This window comes from Rattus norvegicus, chromosome 1 (genome assembly GCF_036323735.1).
Source record: "Rattus norvegicus strain BN/NHsdMcwi chromosome 1, GRCr8, whole genome shotgun sequence".
NCBI lineage: Eukaryota > Metazoa > Chordata > Mammalia > Rodentia > Muridae > Rattus > Rattus norvegicus.
Genome location: NC_086019.1, coordinates 139,007,848 through 139,029,631, shown reverse-complemented (window position 1 = coordinate 139,029,631; position 21,784 = coordinate 139,007,848). Strand labels below are relative to the sequence as shown.

Genomic DNA, 21,784 nt, shown 5'->3' with positions numbered 1-21,784 from the left:
AGACAACCAAGATGAAACATGCCGACAACATGGCAGCTTGAACCTTACTGTGCTGACTCTTAAGGTAAATGCCTCAGTGACCTGGGGGTCTGGGGCAAGCTCCTGGCTGTGCTTGATGTGGGAGGCCACTCCTCCTTACTCCCTGTTCCCAACAGCACAGAAACAGATGGCTTGCCAGGGTGGGGAGGTGAATACTCCACTCCCTTACCACAAATACATCCCGGCAGAGGTCAAGATTTCAAAGGACATTTATTATTTCTGAAAGGTCTGAGGGGGACTTTACAAGACTCGGAAGCCAGTAACTACAAAGGATGATAAATAAAATACAAAGCCAGTATGTTGTGGCAAATTTCCAGAAAACACACTGAAAATCTTTACAGTTCAGAACTGCTTCACTTTATACATAATTACAAATTACTATACAGCGCTTGGGTTGAACCCGACTTTTTACTTAATAGGCTTAGTACAGAAATGTTCATACAGCATTTGGAGACAACAAGAACAGAGGTATAGGTGTATCCTGCCCACCTTCTGTACAGCCTAGGCCTCAGGGGCAAACCTGAGACGAACCCGCTGGGTTAGGCCCATCCCAGCAGGTGGCAACCAAGGCAGGGCAGCTGAGGCTGGGAGGGTTCTAAGGCATAGGTTCTGTGCTTCCTGCAGAGGCCCTCTGGGGTCTGTGGCAGTAGCAGCACCTGCCTGGTTTCTCCACAGGGCACACTTGCGGTAGTGGGGGCCACCCACTTTATACCTTAGTTGAGATGGAGAAGTAACTCAGGACCTGTCAATCATTTGACAAATTAAATCCCGTGAGTGCAGGAAAAGGCCTCTGCCACCCCTCCCTGCTCACTTTATGGCAGCATTAGAACACTTTGCATTTCTCCACCCGGCCAGCAGGCAGCAGACTCCAAAGTCTAGTTAACTAGGAATGTTAGGCTACATGAAAGAAAACAGGGAGCCGAAACTGAACACACTGTGCCCTTGTTCTCTGCAGCGATGGCCGGGGTGTGTGTGTGTGTGTGTGTGTGTGTGTCACTGCTGTGTGTGTGTGTGTGTGTGTGTGTGTGTGTGTGTCACTGCTTCACTTAAGGGCACCCATGCAGGTGTCCAGACAAGGAAGCCCACACTTCAGGACTGTCTTCTGGGTACAGGTCAAAGGCAACTTAAGTCCAATGAAATACCAAGAGCCTTGGCAAAAACAATGGGTGAGGTCACAGAGCCTCAGGGACAGGAAGAGACCTTACAAACTCATATGGAGAGGAGGACTCTGGGCAAACTCTGGTCTGTGGGCCAAGGTCTGTCCTTTACTAAGCCTGTGTGTACTCATGCTACCCTGAAGGGATCAACACACCTGAACTTACTGCTGTGAGGGAGGCTGGGAAGAACCAGCAAGGGGTGGGCGGAACTAGCCAAGGGCAGCGCTAGTGGTGTGACCCTCAAAAGACTCAGTTCGTACCTTCTGAAAAAACAACCAATCAATCATGGTGAGGGCTCCCCCTGCAGGAACTTCCATGAGAGCATGGTGGGGTCATGCTGGCGGGTCTTTATCCTAACCCTCTCCACCCTCTAAGGAAACCGTTACAGATTTGATTGTCTCAAAGATGAAGCCAGCTGATGAGAGGTCATTTAAAGTGCACATGTCACCCAGATGGGACGACAGCTACTGAGATGATTATAATTTTTGAGAGAAGATACAATCTTTCAGAAAGTTCACTGGATTACACAAGGCTGGGGTCAATTTCCACCTGTCCCCCAAAGCAATAATTTCTTTAGCTTGATATAAAATCATGATTTCTCAGAATGGGGAACAGGACAGGACACAACCTGGTCCCTAGAAAACCACCCTTCTCATATTAGAGACTCCACAGAAGGCTGTTGACTCAGCCACAGCAGTCTTTGGGGTCCTAAGCAAGAGCACAAGCAGCAACTCCCCAAGCGTGACAGACTTCTGAGGGGACCAGGTGGTGCAGGCAGGTGAAACAGTTCTTGGCAAATGGTTCTCTTCCCGGAGGAAGCTGGGCAGCCTAGGGGCACTCAGTGGATGCTGTCTTGATTTTTAAGGCCTCCCAACTGTCACTGACCATTGTTTTGGGGAATGTGGATAGAAGTAAAACTGGTTTTTAAAAACAACCAAAGCAAGCAAAACACAACATAGCTGGTTGGCTGTAGAGGGAACTGGGGCAGGCCATCCTAGGTTGCACAGTGGCTCACTGTGTGGGTCAGAGTGAACCTGGAGGCGCTCACTGGCCTCCTGCACAGGGAGGAGGGCAGGACTTGGTTTGATTTTCTGTCAGATCTAGGTGGGAGTCAGGCTCTTCCCCTAAGTGGAAGTGCTTGGCTGTGGAAGGAAGGGCACATTCCCCCTGAAGAGGCTGTTCAGAGGCAGGGACAAGGCCAACCAGCCAAACCCTGTGGTGCACTGAGGCACAGCAGGCTCTACTGTGACAGCTGGAGAAGTCATAGCTGGACTTGGAGAAGGAAGTGACTAACTTCTTGCTGTTAAGGTGCTTGAGGGAAGTATACACCATAGTTTTAGTAGAAAAAGAAACACCCAACCAACGAAACAAAACCCCACCCAGCTTTAAAGAGCCAAACCAACCTTGTCAAAGAGAGGTAAAAGTAGCCAATGGGGCAACTTTAAAAATCTCCAAAAAAGAACAAACGTTCCTTATAAAAAAAAATGGGCATGGGACAGAAGGGCGCAGCTCCCATCTAACCTCAGTTTCCCTCAGGACCTTCATGCACTTGCGGAGACATTTCATTTTCTGTACTGAAAAGATGGTTTAAACTGCTGGGCCAGTACTGGTTCACTTTCAGAATAAAATAAAACACAAACACAAAATAAATAAAACAAATTTAGGCTAAAAAATTTAAACCAGGACTCTTCCAAGTAAACTGAAAGATCTGTCCCTGCAAGACCAGCTCGCAGGTCATCAACAAGCACCAAGTTACAGGTTTGTTTCTGCACAACGCTTCTGAGGGCAAAACCAGGAACTGAAGGCCACGTGTGAAGCCCAGACCTTAGTGTGTCCCTCCCGGGGAGTAAACGAGCCTTGGAGGGAACATTACCAATGAACTGTCCTGCACACACGAGCTGGTGAAGGCCTCAAGCATGCACAGATCAACGCATGGAGACAGAGGGCGAGAGGAGAGACAAGCAGCACTTGACAGCTTCAAGGGTAAGAAGAGCGCAACCAAGCAAACTGCATCTGAAAACCGTATGTGAGGAGGACCTGTGGCTGAGGGGCGTGCACACAGCCATGCCTCAGGGCCAGCTCCCTTCTTGGTATTGGCAAAACCACTAGAAAGACTTAACTCCTGAACTGGAACCTACTTTTCGTCAGTAATCCCAGAGAAGCCTCAGGGCGAGACCCAGGCAGGTGGCTGGGAGCATTAACAGGCTACACACTTTCCCATAGCGAGGTCCAGTAACAACTAGAAAATGTCATACTGGGGACAGTGGTGAAGAGTCCCCTCTACTTCCTTTGTGCCCAGAGCATGTAGACAGGCATCTAGGGCAGGCAGTATATTTCTTCCTGATCTGATTATGAAGTCAGAGAGCTCAGCCTAGAGTGTGGAGAAGATACAGGCACTGCAGACTATGCTCGTCCGTGCACATCAGGCCTCTTGCTGTTTCACAAGTGTTTGTTGTTCTTCCTGAAAGGAAATGAGGAATACATACAGAGATGGGTGGTGTGTGCACAGGGACCATTTCAAGGGACCCAGTCTCAGAGGACCACAGGGTGCCACCTGGTCAGTAGATGCTTGCCCTTGGGCTAAGCTCTCCTGATGTTTGAGAAGAACTGTGTACACAGCTGTGTGCTCCATGTGTCCATGAAGACGGTCACTGTACACAAAGTTGGCACTATCTGCTCCTTGACTCTGGTTGGATTCCCCCAAATACAAGGCAGAGCTGCAGACCTCATTTGGAAAAACCCTCTGAGCTTTTGGGAAATCCCGACATGTCTCAAACTCTTCTATACTTCTAGGGTCACTACCTTCAGTGTAACACCTGAGTGAGGCCAGGCCCACCCAAGCCCTGGGCAGTCACGGGTTACAGCTGAAGTGGAGTCTGAGTGTCCGTCCCCACCCCCCACACAGGTGCTGCTCCTTCTTGTCCAGGACCTGGGGTAGCTCAGGAGGACTGGACGCTGAGGGGCAGTGGGCGTCCAGTGTAAGAGACTTGTGCACAGGGGCAGCAGGAGTGCCCCGGCAGCTCCACTGTCAGGTCAGGGTTGGAAGGCAGCTGCCCTGGCAGAGGAAATGGGTCAACAGAAGATCTCTTCACCCTCTGCTGGTACTTCTGGAGCAGGACCATCTGCAACCGTGAAACCAAGAGTAAGAATAAGGCCCTTCTGACGTCACTTCCTACAGGTTTCTATGCTGCAACACGTAACTGGGGTTCTTGGCACATACTAGTGTTCATGTTTGTGACTAGGCCTAAGAAACAGAAATCTCCCTCCCACACAGAAGAGAGCGCTCAGTCCTAATGTGAAGGCACAGCACAGGACCCAGGACAATGTGAAGTACAAACAGGGAGGCTCCATGAGCTCCGTTAGAGGAGCTCTCAGCTGCAGTTTCTAACTTCTCCTGGGGACATGAGAAGTTAGAGACTCCTCCATCTAAAGGCTCAACACCCAGGCTTGCTGCTGTCATTGCTTTCCTAGGCCTAGCACAGCAGTGAGGGCTGGAATGACCTGTAAGGGTGGTACTCTGCCTCAGGCATCTGTCCAGCCCTTGCACAAGCATGTTTTCCACGAGTCCCCTGTGCAGGGATGCCAGAGGCCTACTGTTATTCTGGAGTCAGGCTCTCTCACTGAGCCGGAGCTCACCAATGCACACTCACTTGTGGGTGAGCTGATGGATCCTCCTGCCTCTGTCTCCCATCTCTGGAGAGAGAATTCAGGTCCTTATGCTTGAATGGCAACTACTTTACCACATGGGTCATCTCTGAGATCCCTGAACAAGCATTCTTGGCAAGCAGGCTTGGTGGGCAGTAGCCAGCTTGACCGCTGTACACTTGAACTGTGGGTTTTTTCAGCCCATCACCACCCTTTCTGACAACTCACCACCAGGCTGAGTGCGGCTTCCTTTGCTCTTCTTTTTCTTCTCCTTCTTTTCCTTTGGCTTAGATAATCCAAAGAGTCGGGTGGAAGTGGAGGTGCTGGACGGGGCCTGGCTCTGCCCCTCTGGTACTTTTGTTTGGCTGGCTGAGCTCAGTATATGGAAAGGCCCCTTATCTTTCTGTGTCCGAGAGATGCTGTTCCTTTTAGGAGACACTGAGAGTTCTGAGTCCAGTGAGCCCGATTTGGTTATAGAAGGTGTAGACAGCAAGGAGAACTCATCCGAATTGGGCAAGAAGGACGGGACCCGCATCAGTCTGCCATGTTTATTTGAAACCTGCACATGTACAAGAGAAGGCATTTAAACCAGAAGCCACCAGCATCTTGGTGGTACATTCTAAAGAACTGACAGTAACACCCCACCCTTGTCAAAGTCCTGCTGATCTTAGTAGGACTGAGTGGATCCACCCTTCTGATGGTAAATGCCACAGAGCCACCTGCTCCTAGCTCAGTGTTTGAGAGGCTCTCCTGAAGGCACATTGTCCCTGACTGTGGGAGGCATCACTTCAGTTTTCTTTCATTGTCCAAGGTCAATTAAAGGGCAGTATGAGCACAGTTTTAAAAGACAGTGAGATGTGCACACTCCCAAGCCATTTATCTACTTCCAGGGTCCATGTTCCTGGGGCAATCAGATTATCCCATTTACAGTAACACCAGAGGCAGCATATTCAATGACAGAGAGCCTTCCTGAACAAGCAGCAGCTGCACAGAAAAGAGAGAGTGCAACAGCATCAAACAATTCAGGCATTATACAGAGTGCAGCTGACTAGAGTTCCTTGCCCAAGATACATCATCTGTGCACAAGAGAGGTGACCACCTTCTACCGCTTGCTGGGCTCTTCCATGTCACTGACCCCTGCTGATCCTCTGAACAGACCCTTTATCTTGTAGCAGAGCTACTCACTGCTGACTCCTGGCAGGCATGTCGGTCAAGGGCCATTTCTCCTCGCTATGCTTTCTGTTTGTAGCGACACATGCCTGACTTACCATGTGCTACACAGGACAAGGCCACTCTCAGGCTTCCATTACCTTCTCTGTGCTATACTCCCAACATCTCTGCCACCCTCCTCAATCTCCTGGAGTGAGACTCATCTCCTCCCTGAGTCCAGGGTAAAGCAAAGCTGCGTTCAGCACAGATTTCTCTTCTGATTACTTTCATGTGACTCTCAGGGAAGGATGCCTATAGTCGCCCTCCATCACTATCTGGTCTTCACAGTAGAAGCCCTCTCCTCCCTGTCTCGTGGCCTAGCACAGGCTCTTGGGTACCTGGCAAAGGTCCTGCTCCATCTGCCTCTGGCTGAGCTGCTCTGCATCCCTCTTCAGTTGTTCCTGCTCCCGTTCCAGCTGTTTCTGGGCAGCCCGTAGTCTCTCTAGATCACACTGGTAAGTGCCCTTCTTCTGCTGGAGCTCTTCGCGGTCCCTCTCCAGGTCCTGCTGCCTACGACGGACTGTCTCTTCCCGCTCAGCCAGCTTGGCCTCTCGGTCTCGAAGCTCCAGCTCACGGGCCTCCCACTCACGTTCACGTCGTCGCTTTTCCTCCAGGTGCTGTGCCTGCTGCTTCTGCAGGTTGGCCAGGTCCTGGCGCTGCTTCTCCAGGCTCCGCTGCTTCTCCTGCTCAATGAGAGAGCTGGGGCGGGATGCACTCCTTGTGAGTACCTTCTCTGTCAGCACCAGCTTCTGGTCCTCAATGTAGCTGTCTTGTTGTAGCACAACACCCTGTCATGGCATAGGGAACAGTCATGGAATGGAGGTCTAGGAGAAAAGCAACCTCCAGGTCCCGCCCTGACCCCACTCTAGGAGCACTGGGACAGAATGACTCTCCCCGTATGTTTTAAGGGTTTGGTCTTTATATTTCAATTTATCTAGTATGTGCAAGCATGCATGTGCCAAAGGTAGCATGTGGAGGTCAGAGGACAACGAGTGGGAGTCAGATCTCTCCTTCTACCATGTGGGTCTTGAGGAATGGGCTGAGGTTGTCAAGGCAGGCATGTTACCCTGCTGAACCACCTCATTAGTCATAGGCATACGTTTCCTGAAACTCGTGATACTATGGGGTGGGATGAGTGTGTGTGTGTTGTATAGGAGGGAGAAGGTAGGAAGGAGACAGGTAAACTCTTCAGGAAAGAAAGGGAACAGAATAAGGACTGTCCCTGGGAAGTACTGAAGTGCCTGAGAGCCACTCTATACAAATACCAGAGAGGAATAAGGAAGGGCTTTCTAAGGTGAGACAGCCTCCGGGGAAGGAAGGCCCCACACGCCATAATGTCTTCATTTCCTTAATTGGAAGCCTATCTTCATAGGCTTATTTATCAACACAAAACTCACAAGCCCCAGAGACTGAGGCCGACAGAATGTCTGGGCTGTGTTCTCAAAGGAGCAAGCATATAGCTGGAGATGGCACACATACCTGCAGCATGGTAAGGAGCTCGTGGAGGTGCACAATGCTCTGGACAACCTGCTAGCAAAGGAATAAACATTCATTTCAGTGTTTCTGAGCGCCCGAATCTACCACATCACATGGTCACATCGTTAGAACACAACACAAATTACATTTTAACGAAATCTTTGAAAACTGAAAGAACCAAGAGTAACTGAGTGCAAGCAGCCAAGATTAATGATATGTGCATGTGCACATGTGTATTCCCCTATAAAAGGTACTACACAAAGCTTCCACTTCATAAAATGATTAACATAAAAATAGTACTTAGCCAAAGTTAAAAAAATTCCCTTAAAATTTATATTAATTTTATGAATGATCAAAGCCAAAGGAAACATGTTCAATTAACTTCTCTAAGAAAACTGTCATTTCTGGAAAACTTAAAAAGTTAGCAACCTTGGCTCATACATAAACTTCACCAAAATACAATGTAGCCCATTGAAATTACAAGTGTAAGAGCTGGAGAGATGGCTCTTTAGAGCATTGGCTGCTCTTCCAGAGGACCTGGGCTCTATTCCAAATGCCCACATGACAGCTCGCAACTGAGTAACTCGGTTCAGGGATACACTGCCCTCTGCTGGCCTATGCAGGTACTACATGTAGGTAGTTGCAAGTAGTTCACAAACTTACATGTAGGCAAAGCTTCCACACATATACAGTAAAATAATAAGAAAGGGGGCTGGAGAGATGGCTCAGTGTTAAGAGCACTGACTGCTCTTCTAAAGGTCCGGAGTTCAAATCCCAACAACCCACATGGTGGCTCACAACCATCTGTAATGGGATCCGATGCCCTCTTCTGGTGTGTCTGGAGATAGCTACAGTGTACTCACATACATAAAATAAATAAATAAATAATAATAAAAAACCCCTGACAACAAAATAATAAAAAGGAAAAAAATCCCATAAAAGACCTAGAAGAAAATAAAAGGGAAAATAAGAAATATAGTTCAGAAACACAAATTATCAATTTATAAAAGAAATACAAATAGCCAATTACATAAAACATTAAAAAGTATTCAGGGGCTAGAAGTATACCTCAATGCTTGAGGCTCTGGCTTCAAACCACATTGTACAGGTACACAAATCAAAAAATGTTATCTGAAACTATCAAGCCAACCAAGTGCCAATTTAAAGATGGTAGCCCTCAATGCTGCACAGAGAACCGAGGACAGAGGTGCCTGGCTGGATACACTACCCCATGTCATGCAGTAATAAGGCATGGCAGGGAGAACAGAAGAGCTGTGTAACAAATGCAATGTGCAAAAGAAGTAGAGAAGGATTAACCACCAGACAGATTCAATTCAACTGTAGGACGGGACAGAAGTAATTAGGATGCACCTGTCCCTCAGCAGGCCTTGCTACTGTGCCTTGGGAAAATGGCACTGGGGCATTGAGAGACCTCTGGACGGTCTAACTTGGGAAGATATAACAGTCATTGCTCTTCAATGATGCCTGGATTTAGATGACTTATGTTATTAGTCTTCACATTTTTCTTTTTATAATACTTAAGCTTCCTTCCGAGAAACCTTTCTTATCGCTCACATTATAACAGGGGGCACAAAAACCTGCTGACTGCAGCTGGCTGTCACAGGGTGAAAGCCAGACACACTATTTCCCACCAGACTCCTTCCCTAAACACAGAGAACTTCCTTTCCTGCAAGACAGCCTGGTGTCCTCCCTGTGGGGAAATCAGATCCTGGGGTGAGGTGTGTGTTGCTCCTTGTCTCCCTGGAGCCTGCTGTCACCAAGCCCTGCCCCTGAGACAGATTCAGAGAGGAGCAGCAGCCCACAGGGCCTTGGCCCAGGTTATAGCACGGCAGTCCTTCAGCAAACTCCTCAAGCAACAAACAAAACAACATCCTCTGGATTTTTGCAGGGAGCAAGGGGAGGAGGAAGTAGTTCACAATTTCAAAACAAAACTCTCAGGGGTTTAAGATAATATAATAAATGCAACAACAAGAAAGAAGGAAAGACAAGGAATAGCTTTGAAAAACACCCTAAAAAGGCATGGGTTCAAGTGTGCAGAACACACAGATGCAAGGCTCAGCACCAGCACTTGTCGGGTCCGACAGGCCTCTGGGGCGGGGCTTAGTGACAGCAGGCTCCAGGGAGGCAAGGGGCGGCACACAGCCCACCCCAGGCCACCAGGCTCTCTTGCAGGAAAGGAAGGGTTGCAAGAGGCAAAGTCAGCTAGGATAAGAACTTACTGAGAGAATTCGCTTCAAATTTAACCCCCATACTCCAGACTCGTGGCCCCTAGGATTTCTGTATTACAGGAAAAGCTGCTACAAATTCTACCTAGTGGGCACTGACTGATGCTAGGGGGGCTCCCCAGCTCTTGTAAAGACAAGGTTGGACAAAAGCAAAAGGCATCAGAAGAAAAGAAAATCTTCCTTTCCTTTCAGCGGTGGCACACAACCTTTAATCCCAGTATTCAGGAGGCAGAGGAGGGCAGATCTCTGAGGTCACAGTGAATTCCAGAACAGCTAGAGCTACATAATGAGACTCTGTCTCAACAAACCCCACTAACCCAACCCATCCCATCCCAACCCAACCCAACAAAAATATCAACCAACCAACCAACCAACCAACCAACCAACCAAGAAACAAAACAAAACAAAAAAGGTAAAATAGAAGAGTCAATCAGAGAGTTCTTCATTCATAGGATATAACGTTCTGGCAAAACATCAGGACAGTGGCTTAAGCCAAGAGATGGACAACTATACTCTCAGTTACTCATTTTATTAGCTATAAGATACATATAATGGGAAAACAAAAGTATTCTTAATCCAATAAATATTCTAAAACCGCTCATAGAATCCTTACCTCACTGTTTCTTTTAAGCATAAATACCAGGTTAGCATTTCCACCCTATAAAACAACAAAAAAATGCATAAAAAAACAAACGAAAATTTTGATGTAAAAACTATACTCAATATAACTAAAAAGTTACATTGTACTTCTGGCTTTCCTTCTTTTCTACCACAGTATCCCCACAGAGGGCATGAAGAGAAGTTGAACTGGTTTTTAACTAAAAAAAAAAAAAAAACCCATTATAGGGTCAAGATGGTTTGTAGTCACCGAGCAAGCCATTTAATGGAGCTGGTCCTGCTAAGGCAGAGTGGAATTGGGTGAAAAGAACAGTCTAAGCCAGGGGGCCTAATTAATATGGGCCTCTCAATTGTATGGTTTGCTCTAAGAATGCACTTTCCCTAGTAATCAGTAGAATTTCATTGAGTGGTAACCCAATATCTGAGGCAGATCAAGAGGAAATTTTTCAAAAGGTAATGAACTGAAAGGAGGTGCCCACAGGTTCATGGGTCTGAAACTCATACCTTTTTCAGGCCACTATCAGATTCTGTTCTCCTAAGATCTTGGCCATCATCACCCTCTTCTTTCTCACCTCCTAAATAAAAAAAACAAACAAACAGATATGCTTAAAGTTGTAGGCAAGGTGAGCCAAGAAAACAATAGAGTTTAGGGGCATTAATAATTCCGAATCCTATTAATATTGAAAATAAAAAAAGACCAGGAAGCCACTCAGTAGCATAGCCATTATTCACAGCTTCACTAATGGAGAAGCAGGAAAATGAAATCCCAAACAAAGCACAAGCACAGCTTAGCAACCCTTACTTGATGCTTGGGGCCAGAGAGTCAGAGGGTAAGGATTTTTGAACACAAGTAATAAGGAAACATGTGGAAGATGGGACTTTGGTCCAGACACAGAGTTACTGGCGGACTCATACAAACCTTAACACACAGTGCCCAGAGATGGCGGTATACAATATTTTGAGCATGCTGTGTCCCTACTGAAACTTTTTTTTGTTGTTTTTCTTTTTTTTCGGAGCTGGGGACTGAACCCAGGGCCTCAAGTGTTCTACCACTGAGCTAAATCCCCAACCCCTACTGAAACTTTTCAAGTGTGGAGTTCCCAACTGTGACCTGTCAGCAAGTTTTGGACTCTGCAGCAGTTTGGACTTGAACTTTTCAGATTAGAGATGCTCAAGGCCTCTGGCTAGAGTTGGCTTAGCTGAGGAACAACGACGAGAAGCTTACAGTCCCAGGAGAACATGATGAATCCCTGCGTGCTGAAGACTCTCGTAAAGACAGTTACTGACGAAGGGACAGAGGACAGAGCTATCAGTGCGAACTACAAAGGAATGCTGGATGGCTTACCTTTGGAAGCATTCAGCTGATGACAGTCAAATCCTCCAAAGGTCTCTGCTCTCCGGGGCAAAGAAATGGGCCCAGCCATGACTTCCTGCTCAACAGGGCTGCTGATGGGCTGCCCAAGTGTGCCACCAAGGCTTCCACTCACCAACCCCTGAAGGATTTCCACTGGAAAAAAGCCAACAAAACACTCAGCTGGGTTATCTACCTTTCTCCCACCAAGAGGAAACGATATTATGGCAACAGACTGGATCAGACTGGATCAGGAAACCCCAAAGCATGGGGCACCACACAGCTTTAGTTGGGCTCTACTGGAAACCGAGAGACAAATGTCACCTCTACTACCTCGGGCCTGACACATCTGTAAGGGGACAGGAAGGCAGAGCAATTTACTGTGAGGAGAATAGTTTCTGGAGTGGTTTCAAGGTAGCTAAAAGGACTGAAGAAGTGAGCCAGTTTGAGAACAGCAAGTAAAACAGGCTGGGTTTGCTCCTCTGACAGCAGGTAGACTCCAGGGACAAAACACCCTAAGATTTGGCATCTTCCAGTGCAACCCTTAACTGTTAACTGGAGATCGTCCCTCGGCCAGGCCCGTGGAGAAGCTAGAGAGCAGTGAACAGGAACAAAAGGGGTGGACCAGAAAGGAGGGCCAGAGGGAATCAGAGGCACAAAGAAAAATCTTAACAAGCATCAAAATTTTAATAATGTATTAAAAACAATAATAATAGAAAAATAGATGTTTAGTATTTTTGGGAAACAGGGTCTTACTATGTAGACTAGGCTGACCTTGAATTCATAGAGATCCACCTGCCTCTGCCTCCTGAATGCTGGAATTTGAGTTTGACCCAAAGCCCAGCAAGAAATATTATAGAAAGTAAAAATTTCAAGGAAAAAAATGATCTGAAGTCAAATCTCATATAAAGAAGAGGCAGAAAACAGGAATATCTGTAGATAATTAGAATACACCAGGAAGATGTTTCCATTGAATAAACTAGATAAACATTGAGGACATGACGCAAAGCACAAAAGCACATAAGTCAAAACAGAAAACCAAACTGGTGTGGCAGCAGCTCTGCTAGCTCAGCTTAGGAGCCCGAGGCGGCAACACGTAGACAGGCCAGCATGGTCTCGGAACAAGGCCTAAGCTGAAAACAAAACAGAAAAACAAAGGAAAGAAACTAGGAAGGTAGACAAGTCAAACTCAGAGCTGGCAGGAAAAATAATCACAGAAAGGAAAGCTGAATTAGCCTGTAAGAGCAATGTACCCACAGAAGATGGCACACAGGTGAAGGATTATTAAAAGTGACAAATATTGATCCTAGGCAAGAAAGGAACAAACTACCTTGAAGAAAAAACAAAACAAAAAAAACCAAAACAAACAAACAAACAAACAAAAAAAACCCAAAGAGAGAGCAGAGAGGATACAGAGAACTACAACTCAAGAACGTGTTCCTGAAGTTGCAGATATCTGTAACCATATTATTAAACAGACAGCAATCCCCACAAGGACCATATGGCATACTTTATAAAAGCTTTGGACTGAAAAAACACCCTTTGGTCATCTAGGCAAGAAACATGTGACTTATATGGAGAAAGTGAAACTGTTACCAGCCCCTGAGCATGATGGGAAAAACGATGTGACCTGAGAGTAATTAATATACTCAGGTATGAAAATACTAGCTAAAGATTTCATATCCAGAAGATCCTTTGAAATCAATAATGGAGTCAGAAATATTATTTTGATGGGCCTTTGAGGACACTGACCTAAACATGGGGTTCTATAAGCATGTGCCTAAACTATGCGTCAGGCTAGGAGCAGCGTGCACATGCATGGTTACAGACCCACGTGTAAGTACTTGAGAAGGGATGGATACGGGAGATATCCAATATAAGAACTGTTGGTAAGAATACCAGTATCACTCTTATACTAGCACCAGTGTTAAAGCATGACTGGGACATTGATAAAGGATATGCCTTTAAATGTATTTTTAATTAAAAACATCTCTCTCTCTTTCTCTCTCTCTCTCTCTCTCTCTCTCTCTCTCTCTCTCTCTCTCTCTCTCTCTTTGTCTCTGTGTGTGTGTGTGTGTAGGAGGGGGGAGACAGTGTGGAGGCCCCTTTTAGTATGTGGCTTCTGGGAATTAAATTCAGGTCATTAGGCTTTACAGCAAAGCGCCTTTACCTAAACTAAGGCATCTTATCGAGCCAATAGATTACGGGCATCCCTGAGAAAGGCTATCCACATGTGGAAAGGAGACAAGCATAGGTAAGTGATAAGGTTCTAAAAATAAAAAAGGCAACCTGTAATGTGTAGTTCAATCAGCTACCTCCACACGCTCTAGCTCAATCCACTGAAAAGGACAGCACAGTAAGGACTAAAAACCTCACAGCAGCCATTATATTATCCCTGGTGCCTAGACTGTGATCTTAAAACATTTTTCACTAAAGGGGACCAGAAGTCTTGAAGGAATGAATGGATCACCAAACAACCAAGGATCCCTTAACTCCAGGAAGCAAGCTCTGTACTGTGGCCATGCCACAGACTTAGAAGACATAGGAGTGGGGGACACTGAACTTTAAATGAGGTTGGGAACTGCTCAGAGATCTAGAACCCATGAACCCACAGTAAGGTTATTTGGGGCTGGGGACTGATCACAAGGTCCCTTGCGCATGCAGAGCTCTACCTCTGAGCTACAACTGCAGCCTCGTGACATGTGTACAACGTAGTGCAGGTCCTGGCAGAGGACTCACACAAACAAGTCTATTATCTTGAAAACTGGCAGACAAAGGAGGACAGCCTTCCCCTGCAGCATTCAGCCCTTTATCCCATAATTCCAATTCTGAAGAAAAAGGACTACCTAGGGCCTGATGCTCGCTTCCCTGGGAAAGAAACAGTACCACAGGAACGTACATTATCAAACTAATCAAGTCTGAATAACTCCGCTTCTGAAACCAGCTGTGATCGAAGGATCTAGAGGACAGAAGGGCCATATGGAAAAATCCAACCCACGGCTCAAAAAGCTCAGCTACGCCAAGGATGAAGTACAGGGCAAGCATGGGGATGGGGCTTGTAGACGGCTCAGCAGACATGCAATGACAGTTTTATGCCAACTTGACACAAACTAGACTTTTTTGAGAGGAGGGCCCCTAAATTGAGAAGATGCCTCCATGAGATCGGGCTGTGGGCAAGCCACCAAGCAGCACCCCTTGGTGGCTTCTGCATCAGCTCCTGCCTCCAGGCTCCTGCCCTGACTTCCTATGAGGATGAGTGGTGATATCGAAGTGTAAACCAGACAAACCCTCTCCTCCCCAGCTTGCTTTTGATCATGGTGTTTCCTCACAGCAATAGTAACCCTAACTAAGACAGCAGGTCAAGGCATTTACCATGGGGCCATGCCTGATGACCTAAGTTTGATCTCTGGGATATACGCGGTGGCGAGAACAGACTCCCCAAGCTGTCCTCTTACTTTCATGTGTACATCTCGGGATGTGTATTCCCACACATGTGCACAGTAAATACCTTAACCTTACTTAAAAAAATAAAAACAGGAAGAAGGGGAAATATTTAAGGGATTGGGGAAGCTGCTCCTGACAGCAGGAAGTTAAGTATGATGGGGAAATGCAAAGGCTTTCAGGGGATCTGACACCTTTTATTTCTTAGCTTGTGCAGTGGTTATTAGGATAACGTTTACTTGACACTTCACTACACTGATACTGCGAAGTTTCTGTACTGGTGCTTTATCTATTAACACTGATAGGGGACATACGGAGGGGCTGGTGCTGTGTGTAAACTACCTTCGCTGATTGCACTTTTCATCAGCGGTCCTCCTTTGAGAGCCTCCTCTGTGTTGGAGCGGAAGAGCATTCTCGGGCTGTGTGTTGGGGAGCAATCCTCAGGTAAGGGAGTGCTGCACTCAGTCATGTCCCGGAAAATCATCTCCTTCTCTTCCAGCAAGAGGAGGATCTGCTGGTCCTTCTGCTGAAGTTGTTCTGCAGGACAAATGGAGAAACCACGTAACTTGTCTGGAGTCGTAGAGCACAAGATGACCGAGAGATGAGCGCCACCTTGTGGTGTATGGTGGTATATGAGGGAAGGGCCACCACAGGAAATGCATCCCATCCTGAGCACAGTATTGCCTCTGTATTTTGTAAAGCTGCCCACCACCGGTTCTGTCCTGTGAGGCGGCATTTCTGATGCAACTGCTCTACACTTTGTCTCTGCTCCTTTCCTGACTGTTTCTCTCTTCGCTACAGTCTCGCACTGGTGCCAAGTTCCTGCAACTGCTTCAACTACAGAATCTAAAGAGTTAATCCATCTTAGGTCTTTTCCTGCACCAATATTTATTCCCTCTTTCTGAAACATTCCACCTGTGCTGCCCTGCGGCTATCAGTTTCTTCCACAGGGCATTTTATGAGTCCTCTATCTGCAATGGGATGGCACAGCTGGACTGCCCTATATACCCTACACACTTTTCTGCTGGGGCTTGCATTCTCTTTCAGCTGCCTCCTGTATGCTGATAATCCCCAGAACCCTTAAACCTGCTGTATTTTCTGAAGGTCAGACCACTATCACGTGAGCATCTCAACCAAAAAGAGGGTACCATCAGGACAGCAGAAATTAATCTTCCAGCCGATTCACCTCCAGTTTACGGTTTATTCCTAGCACTGTATCTCCCAGGTTAGCCAGCTTGGTAAAGTGCTATCTTTGTCTATTCTGTCCCATTACTCACATACAGTTGTCTAGTTTTTTTTTTTTTTTTAAATTTGTTCTTTGGCAATTTCATACATGTATAAAGTGTATTCCTTTACCCTAATTTCTTTCCTACCTCTACTATCTGATCATAAGTCATTGGGATTCCTACAGCCTTGACTTTGCTCTTTTATTCTTTTGTGACTGAGTTTAACTATGATCACCATTGTGACCATGGGTTTGGAACTCACTGGAGTCTGATGAACTCCTCAATGGGGGCCCCTCCTCCCAATTCCATCAGCAGGGAGAGGTAGAGCCCCTATCCCTGCTTTACTCCCGGGGCCCACTGCAGGCATCCATAGGTGCTGTGGAGTGCGACTGTAGCCTCTGTGGCACGTCCAGCAGCCAACATTCATAGCCCTTCTCCCTGTCCTGGAGCTCTTGCATTTTTTCCAGCTCCTTTCCCACCACCATGCTCCCAGAGCCTCAGACAGAGTGGTGTAAATGTCGTGCTTAGGACTGAGCACTCAATTGTCACGAACTCATTCTCAGCATCTTGAACAGACATACATCTCTGGTTGAGGCTGGAAGTAGCATTTTGATTAATTAATCTTATTTCTTCATCCGTCTGCTTACCTACTCATCTCTCACTAACTTATCCTATGGATTTTCTAAGTGGTCCATTTCCAGAAGCACATCTACTTCCTCAAGCAATTCTCCTAAAACGGTTGAAAACAGTTACATTAAGAGTGTAGCACCCTGTTTGTTCCCTTTGAGGTCTCAGTTCCCATCGCTTGCCTTTTAGACCATCACTGACCCTTTAGACCACCACTCCTGGCAGACAGATTACGTTCTTTTCCATGTATCTATCCTTTGGAAGCAAGGTAATTTTTTTCCAGATGTAATTTATGCAGCAGGTTTTGTGAGACTTACAGAGGCAGAATGAGCATATGCCACATATTTTATATGGCCCACCAGACCAGTCTGTGGCTTGTCACTCATTCATATACTATTTGAGTAGTGGTTCCATCTAAGCAACTGCACAACAAATGTTAAGGCAGATTTCATCCTTGTCATCCTAATTACAGGCAAACAGACTTGATATTACAGGGGTCTAAAGGTAACCGTAACCAACCATTTCTTCTCCTCTCCTGTCCTTGGCGTTACTAAACTTTGTTCACTTAACTCCTGGCCTTATTTCTACACAAAGAAGTTTTTAAAAAACTTAACTAATATATAGTAAAACAAGAAGACTACCAGGCTCTACTGTTTAACGAGAGAAAGTGTAGTATCAGAACTCTAGAGCTGAGAATGCAGGGTCCAGAATTCAAGGCCAGACAGGATTACTTATCGAGACTTGTCTCGCAACAAACAGAAAACAGAGGGGTAAGATTCTGGCTCAGTCATTAAGCCCTGGATGTCTGGCCTTTGAGGCCTTCGACTGTGTCATCTATCCAGTGGGAGGCAGACAAGACTATATGACACACTGTGGGTAACTGAGCACTCCTCCAACAGTGGAGCCCAGTGCATCTGTGAGAGTAACAGCCAGGAAGGCCAGGGCATGGGAAAGGAGAGCAGACTCACTGGAGAACTCCCAGCATGGCAAGTTCTCTATGACACGGCATAAACAAAGTCACCTGTGTCCAAAAGCCCAAACACCTTCCTAGGGCTGGGATGATTGTTCCTCTGTGTGTGTGTGTGTGTGTGTGTGTGTGTGTGTGTGTGTGTGTGTGTGTGTGTATTTTGCCTGCATGTATGTCTGTACCTCACATCTGTCTGTAACTCCCCTGAAGTTACAGATAGCTGTGAATAGCCATTTAGTGCTCAGAGGTGAATCCAGATCCTCTGCAAATGCAACTGTGTTCGTAACCATGGAGGCACCTCTCCAGACCCACTAGACTGTTCTTACTGCTGTTCCAACTTTTTACCTTTTAACTCCCGGGCTTTGGTATCCAACAATCTCTTTTCTTCTTCATTTTCACTGGGAATCCCTTCATCTTCATCTCTGTTCCTGACATCGAAATAAAGCCGGATGAAACAACCAACCAACCAACCAAACAAGATGCCTATGATGTCAGCTCGTGGTCACTGGGTGTCTTCAGGAAGTTACATGGAGGTACGGGAAGAGTGGAAAGGCCGGTGTCGCACTTACAAGGAGTTGATTGTGTCCTGAATGATCTGAATCCAGCTATTCCGCTCCTCTCTGGAGCTTGCATGGACCTCCACCATCTCTGGATCTTTCACCCCCATACTGATGAGGAACAGGCCTTTCTCCTCATGGGCAACTTCTCTTACAATCAGTTTCTTTAAGGAGATCACTGTTGACTTGTGGTCCTGGACAGAGCAGGGACGCAAACATAAGACATGCATACGGTACACTAGCTCTTGAGGACAGCTCAGACTTAAAGTAAAATCCGACACCTTTAAATGCATATGACAGTGAACAAAATAAAATCACTTTAACCCTTCTTTAAAAACTCCCCCAGCTTTCAGACAAGCATTTCACCATTCTACTCAATTTTGTACAAGCTCTGTCTTCTGAATGATGATTCTGGAGACACATTCCACAAATAGATTTCTATTGTGACCAAATCACTAAGTGTTCAGGGCATTCAAAAAGAATGAAGGAACATAAAATAACTTTGCAGTGGAAAGGAGTAATAACAAAAAGCATCACAGGAGCACGTAAGAAATTATTCAGAGGAGTCATCTGCTGTGAGTCATGTGGTTTTCAGTGACAAGGTGAGCCACAGCCATATGACAGACATAACAATGCAGGCTGGCCAAACTTTATACTCAACCTAGCTGGTCTGAATATGACATTTCAACAGAAGAAGGTAAGAATCCAGCTTACCAATGATGCAAATACGTATTTCTGGTCTTTTTCTTGAAGGAAAACTAAAATGTCAGTGAGAAGAACTGCTTGAACCTCTGCAAAGTAGAAGTGGGAGAGAGAAAGACAAGCTTTTCATAAAGTCAGGTTCAGCAATCACTCACCCTCCCCCAACAGTCTGCAATTCTGCAGGATTCAGAGCTGCTCACTGGGATTTAGAGGCGTTTTATTCTATCTTTAAAGTCCTCAAACTTATTTTGTTATCTTTGATGAACTATACTATCTAGCATCTTACAAATCTTCAGAAATTGTTGTTTTCAGCAGTAAGTATAATAATAGTATTACATACAGTGAAACCCCAGCTTTTTTCTATTAGGAACACGAGGAGAGAATATAAATTTCAGATAAAAAATGGACAATATAAATTTCTTTACGATATTGGTGCATGGAGAAATGAGAAATTCACACCTTGTAAATTGTGTCACCTGTAGCTTCACCTTCCTGTGATGTTTTAAGGGACATTACTTGACCCATAGAACAGAGGATTCAAACGTACAAAGTGACTTGGCAAAGCAAATAACTGCTTTCGTGCTAGAGGCATTTTAGGCACTTCATAATCCTTCTCTCAGAAAAGGTTAAGTGATCAGTCCTGAAAAGATATATCTGTATTGCATGTGTATGCGTGTGTGCGTGTGTGCGTGTGTGTGTGTGTGTATGTGTGTCTGTCTGTCTCCCAGAAGTTGACTTTGGGTACTCTCTCTTACCTTAATTTTTAAAAAACATTTTATTATAATTCACTAAAAGTCTCTTCAACAGAGAAAAATGCTGTTTTTTCGTTTATTGGGTATTTTATGTATTTACATTCAAATGTTATCCCCTTTCCTGGTTTCCCCTCTGGAACCACCCCTTTCTCTTCGCCCCTGCTTCTATGAGGATGCTTTCCCTCCCTCCCACCCACTCACTCCCACCTCACCATCCTGGCATTCCCCTATACTGGGATCAGGTATGAGAGGAGATGGGGATGATATTCATAGGGTCAGGAATTTTCACCTTATTTTTTAAAACAGGGTTTCTTTTACTGAACCTGGCTAGGACTTGTGATTTTTCATTGGACAAGCTAGTCAGTAAGTTTTGGGGATCCTCCTGTCTCTAATCAATGCCGTTCTTACCCAGGTTATAGGTATGCATCACTGCACCTGGCTTTTTATGTTAGTTCTAGAAATCTGATTCAGGTATTGATACATGCATAGAAATCCATTCAAAAGGTGACTGGCCAACTAAGCTATTACTCTGTACTGCAAAGTTTTAGTATAAAATACTTTTAAGAATAAAGGTGAGGGTCTGGAGAGATGGGTCAGCAGTTAAGAGCACTGACTGTCCTTCCAGAGGTCCTGAGTTTAATTCCCAGCAATCACATGGTGGCTCACAACCATCTGTAATGGGATCTGATGTACTCTTCTGGTGTTTCTGAGGACAGCTACAGTGTACTTACATATAATAAATAAATAAATCTTAAAAATAAAGAATAAAGGTGAACTTCAATGATAAATAACAAGCAACCTTTACCAACATACTCCATGAAATATTCTTCTGTCTTCTGCACTCTCCTCTAGTGTGGGAGATGAAACCCTGGGTTCTATGCACACCAGGTAACCACTCTACCTGAGAGCTAAACCCACAGCCCACAATTTGTAATCTTTTCCAATTTCTCATTATATTAATGGGAAAGAGCAGCCAGGAAACTGCCCAGAAGTGATGTGTAGCAATATTTACATATGATAAAGCAGAGCCTTTCTCATACCCCTTAGAGAATAAGACTATTAGGTTCACATTCATAAAAAACTGGGTTCAGTCACTAGCACTGCATAAAATAGACTGAGGTGTGTATATACCCATAATCCTAGGACTTGGGGGGTTCAAGGTGACCCTCAGCTGAGTCTGTGATTAGTCTGGGATACCTGAGATTCTCTTACCTCCTACTCCTCATAAACAGGCCAGAGACATTTTAAAGCCATCCTATCCTATCCTATCCCATGCCATCCCATCCCAGACAGCTTTAATTGTTGACCTGACACAGCCTACAGTCGTCTGAAAGGAAAGCCTCCACTGAGAATTTGCCTAGACAAAGAAGGCCTGTGGCTATGTCTGTGGGGGAATAGTTGATCATTAAATGCTGGGGGAGGCCTCAGTCCTGCAGGCAGTACAGTTTTCTGGATGATCCCAGGCTATGTAACAAAGCTAGCTAAGGAAGAGCCTATGAGCAAGACAGAGAACAGATCGACACCCAGCATTTGTTTTTTTTTTTTAAACACTTATTTATTTATTATGTATACATCATACAGCTTTCTGCCTGCATGTGTGCACCTGCAGGCCAGAAGAGGGCACCAGACCTGACTATAGATGGTTGTGAGCCACCATGTGGTTGCTGGGAATTGAACTCAGGACCTCTGGAAGAGCAGACAGTGCTCTTAACCTCTGGGCCATCACTTCTTAAGTTCCTCTCCTGACTGTGACCTGGAAGTGTAAGCTAAA

The 21,784-nt window shown here is 45.7% G+C and overlaps 1 protein-coding gene across 24 annotated transcripts in view; it reads right to left on the bottom strand.

Annotated features, from left to right (window-relative positions):
• Window positions 1–230: 230 nt before the first annotated feature.
• The window catches only part of Akap13 (A-kinase anchoring protein 13), a 306,957-nt gene continuing 285,403 nt past the window's right edge, over window positions 231–21,784 (bottom strand). For 19 of the 24 annotated variants that reach the window (XM_039105531.2, XM_039105541.2, XM_039105548.2 and 16 more), the window contains 11 exons: window positions 19,274–19,350; window positions 18,572–18,753; window positions 18,348–18,430; window positions 15,525–15,719; window positions 11,736–11,897; window positions 10,895–10,965; window positions 10,386–10,430; window positions 7,530–7,580; window positions 6,389–6,838; window positions 5,070–5,400; window positions 231–4,318 (listed from right to left, as the gene is read on the bottom strand). In XM_039105531.2, coding sequence (XP_038961459.1) covers window positions 4,269–4,318; window positions 5,070–5,400; window positions 6,389–6,838; window positions 7,530–7,580; window positions 10,386–10,430; window positions 10,895–10,965; window positions 11,736–11,897; window positions 15,525–15,719; window positions 18,348–18,430; window positions 18,572–18,753; window positions 19,274–19,350 — 1,697 coding nt within the window. In that variant the 3' untranslated portion in view covers window positions 231–4,268. The remainder of the gene's footprint in view (window positions 4,319–5,069; window positions 5,401–6,388; window positions 6,839–7,529; window positions 7,581–10,385; window positions 10,431–10,894; window positions 10,966–11,735; window positions 11,898–15,524; window positions 15,720–18,347; window positions 18,431–18,571; window positions 18,754–19,273; window positions 19,351–21,784) is intronic. The other 5 variants (XM_039105543.2, XM_063284528.1, XM_063284529.1 and 2 more) reach the window with 2 other exon arrangements.